At 37.1% G+C, this 12,701-nt stretch overlaps 1 protein-coding gene across 1 annotated transcript in view; it reads right to left on the reverse strand.

Moving 5' to 3' along the window:
- Positions 1 to 657: 657 nt before the first annotated feature.
- TRPC6 (transient receptor potential cation channel subfamily C member 6) overlaps positions 658 to 12,701 on the reverse strand; it is a 129,507-nt gene continuing 117,463 nt past the window's right edge. The window contains exons 11-13 of the mRNA XM_020286666.2: positions 6,944 to 7,027; positions 5,229 to 5,304; positions 658 to 4,707 (exon numbers count right to left, since the gene is read on the reverse strand). Coding sequence (XP_020142255.2) covers positions 4,556 to 4,707; positions 5,229 to 5,304; positions 6,944 to 7,027 — 312 coding nt within the window. The 3' untranslated portion in view covers positions 658 to 4,555. The remainder of the gene's footprint in view (positions 4,708 to 5,228; positions 5,305 to 6,943; positions 7,028 to 12,701) is intronic.

Consider the following 12,701-nt stretch of genomic DNA (forward strand, 5'->3'; position numbering starts at 1 on the left):
TCCAAATAACGTTATAATTACTTAGGAAGTATTATGGTCATAATGAATGTATGATCTCCTTAGTAGATATAATTACCTTTACCATCGAATAAGATATAATAGCTTTCAATGTGTCATTTTCATGAGAGTTTGAAAAATATGAGTCACTATCCCTTATAATCCACTTACCCTGGTTAAATTGACTATCCATCAAATGGCGCTAATAACAAAAAAAAAAAAACAAAACAAAAAAAAACCCTTGTCCTGTAGTTGGTTAGTGTCTCTAGCTATTTATTCAGTTGTATGAAATTCTGTAATTCACATGAAATATATTTGACAGGTGTTATCATCAAATCCATCCTGGGGAAATGTTTTTAAAAAATTTAATAGCTGTTGCTATAAACACAGAGTAAAGGAGAAAATTCAGAGAATCATTCCAAAGATCCACAAAAAGAAAAATCCATTTGCCTTAATTACCCAGGTCTTTTAGAGAGTTCATGGTGTATCTCTCACCTTAGCTAGCCATGTATAAAAGTAGACTCAGACAATGAGTCAAGGTTTTATACGACGATAACAGATGTTTAGCTGAATTTTCAATTTTCTCCATTTTAGGATGCTGGGCTGCACGCCTGCACAACCTCTAATCAACCTGGAAACTTGTGTTGTCTACATCAAAGGCTCTGAAGTGTAGGAATTCGTATCCAGCACCATTCAACAGGGCTGCCGGGATGACCGGGGTGACTCTCCTAAACTCTGCTTGACGCGCAGTGATGAAGGAAGGTTTCAGAGACAAGAGGGAGACTATATTGGCGTGTTAGAATCAGAACGGAGGCAGGGCACACTTTGTGCCATTGGGAGAAAAATCGTCTGTGTCTGGGGCTCTTCCTTGGCCTGAAGCTGGTAATCGGTCCTGACAGTGATTTCATTAGGGGACTGGTCAGTCAGTCTGCCCCGTTGGCAAATACTGACATACAGTGTCTCCATTTGAATCGGCAGTTTGATTTGTTTTTACTATTCACATGGCAATAAGATTCTCTCATCCTGAAATAGTCCTGGAAGGGTGGGATAGGCTGCCCAGAGGAAGTACGAACGTGTGCTCCCGATCAATCCGTCTTCCTTGCTGACACATCGCCACTGAACGTGCTGTTTCTCCCTGAAGAACTCCCTCAGCGTCCCGCGCTCAAGCCCGACTCTTGGCCCACACTGTCCCCGCCACTAAATATACATCTCCGTCTTTTATAACTGTGATGGGGTTCAGAACATGCTACCCCAAATATGGAACCTTGGCGTACTGAATATTTAAAGCTGAAGGAATTTGAGAAATGGAAGAAGCAGGAAGGTCACTCTTGCCCTCCCCTCACCCTTCTCCTCTGAAGCAGGCCACAAAACCTAGGGAGGATTTTCCGACCTTCCCCTGAGGCAGGTCACAAGGCCCTCACTCAGGAGGTGTCCTGCCTCTATAGGAGGGAGAGAACATCCTTACCTCTGAAAACATGAGGTCTCAGAGGAGAATCTGAAGAGAAAGACCTGGTGAAATTCCCCCCAGTTCATTACCATTAGATCATAACCCTTTGTCTGGTTATATTTCTCCATGACTGTCCATACTTCATCAAACTTTGCATAAAAATACATAAGTTAACTGTTTCTTTGAGTCTTCATTTCTGAAGGCTCCTGTGTCACATAAAACACATTACATACATGTGTATGTTTTCATCTTGTTAATCTGTCTTTTGTTGTAGGAGCCTCAGCCATGAACCTAGGATGAATGATGAAAATATATTTCTCCTCCCCTATTTATAACCCTTTGGGATCCAAATCTCCTTTTTACCCATGGTCTTCCTCACTTAATGCTATTGTCTGTCTCTGGTCTGGATATATAATAGAAGTTAGGGTGTTCCGGTACAGCTCATTTTTCCCTACCTACAGACTTAATATAAGCTGCACAACCACGGGACAACTGCACTCCATAAAAACAATCAAGACCACCAGTAAATGTGAGGCAGGCATAGGTTTTGCCCCTGGCCCAGGCACTTACTCTATGTGCAAGTTACCTGGCCTCTACGTGCATCAAATATCTCATTACCAAAATGAAGATAATAATAGGATTTTCCCCATACAGTTATTATAAATGTTAAGTTATATTAAATTTAATAATGCATGGAAAACATTTATCACAGAGCCTAGCACATGGTAGGCGCTCAGTAAATGTTTCTCATAGTTGTATGAAGTCACATGACTCCATTTTGTTGCAAGTACCTGGAGTTCAGACACTCATTTTCCATTCCTTTCAATCTCTGGTAGTTTTAAACAGATAACAGATTCTGGTAATTTATTTTATATGCCTGGCAACATCGTTATGGAGTTTGTGCTATTTCTCAGTCTCAGAGTAATGAGGGCAGCAGAAAGTAAAACCAGGCATTGATGTACAAAAACAGGGACTTTATTCTGCTCATCGGTGGTAAGTCTGCAGTGAAAAGTTGAGGAGTGGGCAGGACGCCATCCTTGGGGATCAGCTGTGTGGTCAGTCACAATGACCAGCACGGCTGCTCTGTCCTCCTCCAGGAGCCCAAACCTCCAGAAAGCATCGACTCGGAGGGGAGAAATATGAGAGAGAGAGCAACTGGGATAAAAACATTTCAACTTATTAATCCCTTTATTTTAACAGGTGAAGCTATGACATGAATATAGGATTTAAAGCCAGTGGTCTTGAGACTTTCATCACGATTATGACCATCTTTTGGCAGTGTGCCTTTAATTAACCTCTTGTTGGAATTTTAAAAATCTTTCTTAAAATATGTTTGTTTCTCTTCTCATCTTCCAATTTAACGGAAGTCATAAGAGATGCCAATTCAGTTGCACTTTGAGGAAAGTCTGCTGACTTCAGGTCAATAATTTCGAACAATTGGAGCCACCTGGTAATACCTTTTACAGTGAAACCCATAGTCTTGCCTGTTGTATTTCCCAAAACTTCTACCTTGTCAATTCAATCCAACTTAAGAAAAGCTGAGGAATCTGAACATCTTTTCTAGAATCTTCTGGAGTCAAGCCCATGTGCTGTTATAGAGCAGTTCTTGGCATGCAGGCCTATCTCTTGCATGGCAAAACACACAACCTTTGTGGGTGTTAGATTATTTTAATTTGCTGATAGTGCATTTGGTATGAAGTTGATTTTCTCACAAATGCTGGTTCAAGTATTGTCACAAAACATTTGAAAATGGACCTTTTTTTGGTATCACTAAGTAACTTCTCCATAAGTAATACCCACAAATACAAAATCACTGAATATAAATTTTCAGCTGTACTTTCTGATCTGCTTACATAAATTTTCTTTGATTTCAAGTAAGCCAAAGTTGGGGCTAAATAGATTTCTGTGACCATTTCATCTTTAAAATGAAGCTAGAGATTTGCATTTGAAGCCTCCCTTTATTGAATCTAAAGCAGCATATCCAAGTTAATGCCCAGAATCATCTGACTGTCAATAGTCTTGGGCAAACAGATAAACCTTCATTTTTTCTTTTTTCTCTTTTAGTTTTTTCTCTCTTTTCTCTTTTAGTTTTCTAAGATATCACCTCATATCATCAGTAAGTAAAAACAATAACCTCTTGGTGAGTGCACCCGAATGCAAATTCCTGTTTTATATATTTAGGTAGGAAAATAGTACATACTGAGAATAACAGCTAAGTGCTAGCAAATTTCCACATCACTTTTCCCCCCTTTACATCAATGGCCAGATGTGAGAATTTATCTGTAAATGCCCCTGAAATGGCACAAAATTGTGCTACCATTGGACCAAATAACCACATTGCTTGTGGCTTTGATACTTTCCCAATAAAACATTCTTATTTGGACAGTAGTTTTTCAGTGACAACAAAACACTATAGCATAAAGAGCTTTTGCATGTCCCCATTAGCTACAAAAGAAATAGGGCAAGCAGCTTACACATACACAACTGGACTATATTTCCAGGGTTCAGTGGAGGAAACACTTTTTCATTGTTAATTGTAATGTTCTCAAAGAGATGAGTCAGAAAATTTAAGAGAGATATAAGCCCAATTTGCACAAACAGTGTCTGTCATATTCTTTGGGGACTAAGTAGGATAGATGATGATTAAACAGCATTTTTTAAGTGGCCATAGATTATTATTCTCCATATTTCAGGGCTGGGAGTAATAAGCAGGGAATCCACAGAGCACACAGCAAGGTACCTGAAATCAACTTCTGGGGAAAACCCACATGGAAAATAATGTGGGTCCACCCCTGCCAGCTGACACCCTTCCCAGTCAGACACTACAAGGTGATCACATTAGCACAATAGTTATACCCAAGAAAGCAGTTTATAAAACAAGCAACAAGCGACTGATCATCATTTTCATCATAATCTTCAACTTTTAGCCTGAACAATTTAATCACCAAAATATTAGTTATTGGGGGTCCCAGATAATAGGATGGCCCAAAGTTATCATTTAACTTTTTTCTTATTTAAAAGGTGGGCACATTGGCACTTAAAAAAATAAATCGGAAAACAATATGGCTTGAAGTGGACAAATAAATAAAAATTTATAAGGAAGTCTTTGCATTATCTATTGCTTTCCTCTTGATTTGGTTCCATGGATAATTTCTCCCCAAGTTTTCTAATAAGTTCGGCTAGATCTTCCGTGTTCTGAGATTTTTCTTCAAGGAGTTCATAGCGGAGACTTGAGATGTCCTGCTTAATTTCCTTCAGTTCCCCTTTGAAAAGCAAGAAGTCAACCATCAATACATAATGCCAAGAAACAAGTGATTCTGGGATAGGATAAAATCAGTCCTAGTTTCACATACATTTGTATTTTGAATCTTTTGAAGGGAAATAACCTCCAAATGGAGCAGTTTTTTATTGTCTCTGTTTAGTGTTTTGGTGAATGAAGAGATCATAGCAAAATTATAACACAAATCATACTAAAGTAAGTTAAAAGGGAACTGCAGAGGATGTTTTTCAGGGCTTGGGGCAGCCCCTCACTTTTCTCAGCCACTTCCTCCCCCCTCAAAGCCTCCCTAAAAACAATAGCTTTTGATCTAGCAAGTGACATCTGTCCCCAACTGTGGAGAAATAGCCTGTTCCCCACTATTTAGCGGGACTGATGATTGGTGAGATCTTGTTCTACTTTTCCTGTGGAGCTCACTCCCCCAGGCCCGTCCTTCCAGCCCTCTCAGCTCTGCATCAAGCCCCTGGCTCATGCTTTGGGGCTGATTTGTCCCTGTGCCCAACTCACCTTCGTTCACTTCATCACTTTCCTTATCTATCTGGGCTTGTAGTACATATCTTTTAATGAGCCTCTTCATTATTTTCTAGACAGAGAAAGGAGAAATGCATCTCAGTTTTATGTTCATGAGAAATCTCTCATTTGCAATATGTTTCTGTGTCTTCCTCCCTTTAGTAAGCACTTTGGAAGTGATGGCTATTGAAGATTAAGTTGGCAGGGGATGCCTAATATCTTCAAATTTTGTTTTTCCTTTTAAAGCAATTTTTATATCAGCTGGGCTATGACTCAAAAGTTAATTCTTGAGACAAACATAAGTTTAGAGGAAACATCTAATGTTTTATGTCTGTTGCTTATATTTTCTTTGAAAAGTATTAGAGCAAGACAGAGCCTTTCAGGTGGGCAGGTTAAAGGTATGCAGCACTGCATGTGGAAATGGCAATTAAGCTAATGTCTACTTGTTTATGCCCCACCTCCGACCTACCCTTGACTCACCAAAAATGTAGCCAGTTTTGATTTTATAAGTGCTGTTAATTTAGGAATGTCTAGTTTCAATGTAATAAAGTTTCTCCAGTATGAGGGCATCTATCATGCAGACATTGTTTTTACTATATATTTTTCATAAAAAGTAGGAATCTCAGTGTATGCTCAGGAAGTCCTGGATAAATGTATAGCTCAACCAAATCTTACACCTAAGCTCAAAGTTAAACGGTGGAAAGTAAAACCCTGCTTTCAAGAATCTATTCTAAGGATATGCTCTGGTCCATGGACAAGAATGTTCATATTACTACTACTAACAATAGTAGAAAAAAAGAAAACCTTTAAATGTCCATCGATAGGGAATTAGTATAATAAATTTTTACACTTTTATACAAAAGAATATGATACATTCACTAAAATTAAAAGGAGTATATATTTTGTGGAGGGAAAAACACAAACTATAAACTATTACTCATATAAGTAATATTAACTCATTTACATAATATTACATATACATTTATATAATACTATTAAATATATGTGAAATTATGCATATATACATACATATAGTCATCAGGCAGAATATTAACCAAAATAAATAGTCTTTGTTTTCAGTGGTGGAATTTGAGGTGAATTTTATTTTCTTCTTTATGCTTTTTGTAAGGTTTGCTTTTTAACAATAAACATGTAGACTCTAAGCTCCATGATTTAAAAACTTTATCAGTTTGTTTACTCATACACTTCTAGCACTTAGAAAATGCCCGGCACACGGTAGTTACTCAAGAAATATTTGTCGAATTAATGCATTACTTCGATATTGAGAACAATATCTTAATAGTTCATTTTCCTTTAAAGAATCATATAGTTTGCAACAATTTGCATGAAACTGGAGACCATTATCCTAACTGGAGTACCTAAAGAATGGAAAAATGAACACCACGTGTACTTACTGTTAAATTGGAAACAACCGACGAGCACACATGTGCATAAAGGGAAGTAAAACTCAATGGAAATCAAGCAGGGGGGAGGGGGAGAGGAGAGGATGGGCAATAACCTACTGAACAGGTACAATGAACACCATCTGAGTGGTGGGCACACTTATAACCTTGACTCAAGCATAACAAAATCTATACATGAAAACAAAAACATTTGTACCCCCATAATATGTTGTAATAGAAAAGAATCGCATAGTTTGGTTCTAAATATTACAAATAACTAGCCTTATTTCTTTAAAGATTCATGCTTACCTGATATTGTCTTGGAGGTTTATTAAAAGTATTTAAATGAAAATCTTCTGAGTTCCTTATACTTGATTGTTTATTGTGTCCAACCTATAATTTGAAAAGAATTAGAAATTGATTCTTATTTAATTTTTCTTTCAAATAATGTGATGAGATTATTAATTAAGTATATATAAACTAATGAAGCATCACATATACAAATTATCTTATCTATAGATGTAGTGCCATTTAACTTTACTTGCTTAATATTTTGTCTAACAAGACAAATCAGTGGCACTCTAGGTGTGTTCAGTTTCTCAGTGGCTATTTGAGGGTGTCTAAGGAATTTCTCAGACTTTGTGGCTGTCAATCATGTTGTCATGAGAGTCATGCTTTAGCCTTCCCACAGATACACCTGCAGTAGAGGAAGAGGCAAATGAGTCAGGGAAATAACTGTGGTGATCTCAGAAGTCCACTGATGAGGGATTAACAGTCCAGCCTGACTGATTAAAACATCCATATCTGCAGTAGGGACTGATGTAGCTCCTGAAGGAACACCAGGGTAAGACTTTGTTGTGGAACATAATTTAGGTGCCAAGAAAGCACTAATGAATCTATTTGAATTTTAGGTACCATATAATATCCCATTTTGGTAGCACTTTTCAAATAATATATTTGCCCGAATAGGCAAATAACAAAGAATTAAAGCGATCTTAAATAAAGGGTGGTAGCATGCTATATTAACATGCTAAGAGGATGATTTTAAAACTTTTAAATGCATTTTCTAATGGGAAAAACCGGTTTTGCAAAAAAATAAGTAGAAGAACCTGAGCAAAACAGAGCAGCTCCAAATTTGCATGTTTATGATGTACAACTGTCTTCTAGGGAAAGAGAAACTTCAAGACTGTCTTTAAAGATACCCATGATTTCTATTTCCCAGTGACATCTTTAAGTTGCTGTAAATAAAGCTCAATGAGACTAAATTAAAATTCTCACCTTAACTTCAACACTTTCATCCTTTAAATGACCACATGCTAAATTAAAACAGCTATGCACACATTCATCCACTGAACAAGTATGTATTAAGAGTCCTCTATATGTAAGGTGCTGTGCTAGGCTATGAGTGTTCAATGAAGAACATAAACAATTATGATCTAGCTGAGTTATAATAATAGGAAAAACATGGCAAGCCTGTTAAGATCCATAAAATACAATATATAAATATGAAAATACTATTTAGATAGCATCATTTTTCATGTAGCTATTTCCCTTTTCCTTTTGCTTCCTCTAAAAATGTCAGCAAAGTGTCCCTATATTTTTTCTTATATTGACTTTAAAAATCATTAGGACAAGGCCGAGCACGGTGGCTCACGCCTGTAATCCTAGCACTCTGGGAGGCCGAGGCAGGCGGATTGCTCAAGGTGGGGAGTTTGAAACCATCCTGAGCGAGACCCCGTCTCTACTAAAAAATAGAAAGAAATTAATTGACCAACTAAAAATATATATTCAAAAAATTAGCCGGGCATGGTGGTGCATGCCTGTAGTCCCAGCTACTCGGGAGGCTGAGGCAGGAGGATCGCTTGAGCCCAGGAGTTTGAGGTTGCTGTGAGCTAGGCTGACGCCACGGCACTCACTCTAGCCAGGGCAACAAAAGTGAGACTCTGTCTCAAAAAAAAAAAAAATCATTAGGACAAAATTACATAATTCACCAAATTAATCAAAGAGAGATAGCTTGGGTGCTCAAAGAGAACAGTTGAAGAAAACCTGAAGACTAATTACCATCTGGCTCTGCCATAAGCTAGCAGATTATTAAGATGTTTAAACTTTGCATAATCTTTTCTGACAATGAAGGGAATGGGCTAGTTGACTTCTATCCTCATTTGAGCCCTACTAATTTATGACTTCATGAAATACATGAAAACTTCATTGTAACATTTTTAAATAATGTAATGGGAACTCTGGGTTTCAAACTATGATTTATACTTTAAGGGTATCGTTAAATGTGAGGACCTGGTTTAAGCTCACACTCATCCATTTATGATAAAGCATGGAGTTGAAGACAGCCTCATAAGCACAGAGAAATTGCCTGGACAGAGGAAATATTTGTGGATCACGCCTTTGATTTATTTACCAGTTATTCATTAACTCACTATTAACATTTTGGGCTGGATGATTCTTTGGTGGTGGGGGTGTCCTCTGCATTGCAGAATGCTTAGCAGCATCCCTGGCTTCTAACCGCCAGATGCCAGTAACAACCCCCCCACCACCATTGTGACAACTAAAAATGTTTCCAGGTGTTATCGAATGCACCTTGGTAGAAATAGGGGGCAAAATCACCCCTGTTTGGAAACCACTGGTATAGTTAAATGGCATATAACTAAAGGGCTATAAATTCCTTTAGAGCATTTTTATGAGACTAGTTCTGCTCTAAGTCTGAAAGTGTTAGATGAAAATGTAACATTTTTCCAGCAAAAAACTTCTAGCCGGTTTCTAAAGCATCACAGAAATGCAACAATTACTTGTTACAAATGGAATAGTACAGAGAAATAGTATGAAAGAGTAAACTCGATTGGTGCAAAGAAGCATTATTACCACTTGGTGGCAGAAAACCCTAATATATAATTGGTTCTGTGTACAATTACTAAAATAATTTCATAACTGGAAAGTCATGTCTGTAACACTTTTGCACATATAAGGAAATTCAATTTGTAATAGGAATAGTATTTAAACCATACGGATTTGTGTATTTATAGATCGTGCCAAGAAATATAATGCCACAGGGGCCAGAAGCGAGGAGCTTATTAACTGGAAGCAGAAAGGTTAGATGCAAGCTTTGTTTTGGATTAATATGTAGATAAACACTCTCTTCAATACTTAATGAACCATTGCCTATCCTTTTCTTTATACTTTCTGCCACATTTTCTGAGTTCTTTATGCTTTTTATTTTTTTATGTCCTAATAATAGTTTGATATTAGCATTTCTCATAGGTTCATTGTAGGATTAGAGTAAGGAACGGTATATATTTTGTTTGTTATTCATTAAAAAGAAAAACTAAGCTGTGGCCTTTGAAATTTCTTACAAATGGTGGTGATCTCAGAAGTCCATTGATGACAGATTAACAGTCCAGCCTGATTAACTAAAACGTCCACACCTGCAGTAAGGTCTGAAATAGCTCCTCAAGAGACACCAGGGTAAGACTGTGTTGTGGGACAAAATTTAGGTGCCAAGAAAGCACTAATCAATCCATTTGAATTTTAGGTACCATACAATATCCCATTTTGGTGGCACTTTTCAAATAATATATTTGCCCGAACAGACAAATAACAAAAAATTAAAGATATCTGAAGTAAAGGTGGCAAATAGCAACAGTAAATAGCAACAGTTCTGGGAGTCTCCCATTTCCCACAAGCATTAAATTTCCTGACGCCAGGAACAAAGCAGTGAACTGAGAAGGCAATAGATCCAGTCAGCAGAGAACACAGATATGAAATGAGGCTGTGTCGTACAGTGCTTGTGAACATTTTGCTTTGGAATCAAGTGGATATGCATTTGAATTCTGGATCTGTCACTTGTCTCAAATAGGGCTTTGGGCAAGTCATTTCACCTCTATATTCTCAAGATCCTCAGGTATAGGATAGGAAAATAATATTACCTACCTCCTAGAGCTAATGTGAGGATTAAAGAGATAAGGTATATAGAACGTGTAGCTTGACATACAGTAGGCATTCTATAATTGTCATAATTGTTATTATTGTATAGAAGGAGAAATACCTACTATGTGGATTTAGGTCTATTTCATGGTTAGCTTTAACCTACAGATGATCTTGGATTTACAATGGGGTTATGTCCTGATAAACCCATCAAAAGTTGAAAATATTGTACGATGAAAGTGAATTTAATATGCCTAACTACCGAACATCATAGCTTAACCTAGCCTGCCTTAACCATGCTTAGAACATTTACCTTAGCTTACAGTTGGACAAAATCATCTAATACAAAGCCTATTTTATAAAAAAGTTATTATAAATTTTTTTAAGGCTGTTCAAGTGAAGCAGTGGGAGTGGAGAAGGAACAAAGGAATCTATAACTGGTTGTGATTAATTAGTTGTAAACACCACTGCACTCAGGCCAACCTATTATAAAAATTTTGATTCAAAATTCAAAATTTGAAGTATGGTTCCCATGAATGTATATTGTTTTCATACCATCATAAAGTCAAAATATCTTTGGTCAAACTACCGTAAGTCAAAGACTGTAGTCAATTTATTCTGAAGATATTTCACAAATATTGCTTTTTACCAATGTACCCAAGCCCATGACTAAGGCATTCTGGGAATGAAATATTCATTGATTCCCACACCCAGATGAGCATTAGAATCTCCAAAGGTCTTATTAAAATACATATCTCTAGGCCCCACTGCCAGAGGTTTTTACTCAATAGATCTGGATAAGACGATGGAGAATTTATACAAAATCACATGGAGAAGTGACGCTAGAGAAACTGACACAGTTGGAACCATTATGGGATTGTTTCATCAGATGATTAAAAATCTAGTCTCTGCCCTAAGAATAAAGAACACAGTTCCTGGATACATAACCAATTAAAAAAAAAAAAATCTCACTTGATCCAGTGCAGAAGGGACCTACTCCATAGGTAGGTGTCCTCAAACTACAGCCTGCGGGCAACATGTGGGCCACATGTAGGCCACCTAGCACATTTATCTGGCCCTCTGGGTGTTTTTGCCACCGCTGCCTGTCCTGCTTAGCAGCCAACTCATCCTGGGCCCACAGTGCACACTCTCCAATGGTCTGAGGGACAGTGAACTGGCCCCCTGTTTAAAAAGTTTGAGGACCCCTGCCATAGTGCATAAGAACCTACTCTAAAACTGATGACTTGAGAGTGATCTATTCAGAAGCTGGAACAAAGCAGTTATTCAAGAAGTAATTTGGCATTTTCAGGTTTACACATGTAATAGTGTCTGCAGAGATCCACTTTTAATGTATGCTATCCTTTCAGACTGTATATCTGAAAAGGTAACGCTAGCAACCAGCAAAATCAATGACCTTTAGAGTTGAAGGATGTGATCGAAGATAATGAGTAGGTCTGTGTACCTTGTTTCAAAAAAGATTTTTATATATGTAAATGGATGCAAATAGTTGTTATACTATACTGTCTTTATTTGTATTATTTCTATTGTTGTATTGTTATTTTTGTTATTTTTTTCCCAATATTTTCAATCCTCATTTGGTTGAATCCACTGATGTAGAAACTGAGGATCCAAGGTCAAATGTGTGTGTGTGCGCGCTTTATAGTCAATTGAAATGCCCTTTGCAAAATTATAGAAAGTTTCTGTCATATCAGACATTTTGTAGATCATAAATGGGAGTAGGTGGAAAGGGAAAGAGTCATCTCCTTGGATTATTCAGTTAAGAATTAGTTGTCTGCATTGTCAATATACTGAATTCCACTGAATTTTACATTTAAAAATGGTTAAAATGGTAAATTTTATGCAATGTATATTTTACTACAATAAAACTAAAATTTTGAAAAAGGAATTAGTGGTCTATATATACCAACCTCAAGCTATCTGGGCTATTATGCAAATTTAGATTTTATAGAGGGACACTGTTATTTTTGACACTAATACTTCATGACCTCTTACCTGTAAGAAAACATAGAGGGCTATATTGTCAATTATAACTTACCTCTCATGGGCATAAGTAAGACTAAATAATATAACTAATACTAGCTGAAACTCTGCCCCTTTCTTTTTCCTATAAGCA

The sequence above is a fragment of the Microcebus murinus genome, chromosome 4, assembly GCF_040939455.1.
Source record: "Microcebus murinus isolate Inina chromosome 4, M.murinus_Inina_mat1.0, whole genome shotgun sequence".
NCBI classification, from domain to species: Eukaryota; Metazoa; Chordata; class Mammalia; order Primates; family Cheirogaleidae; genus Microcebus; species Microcebus murinus.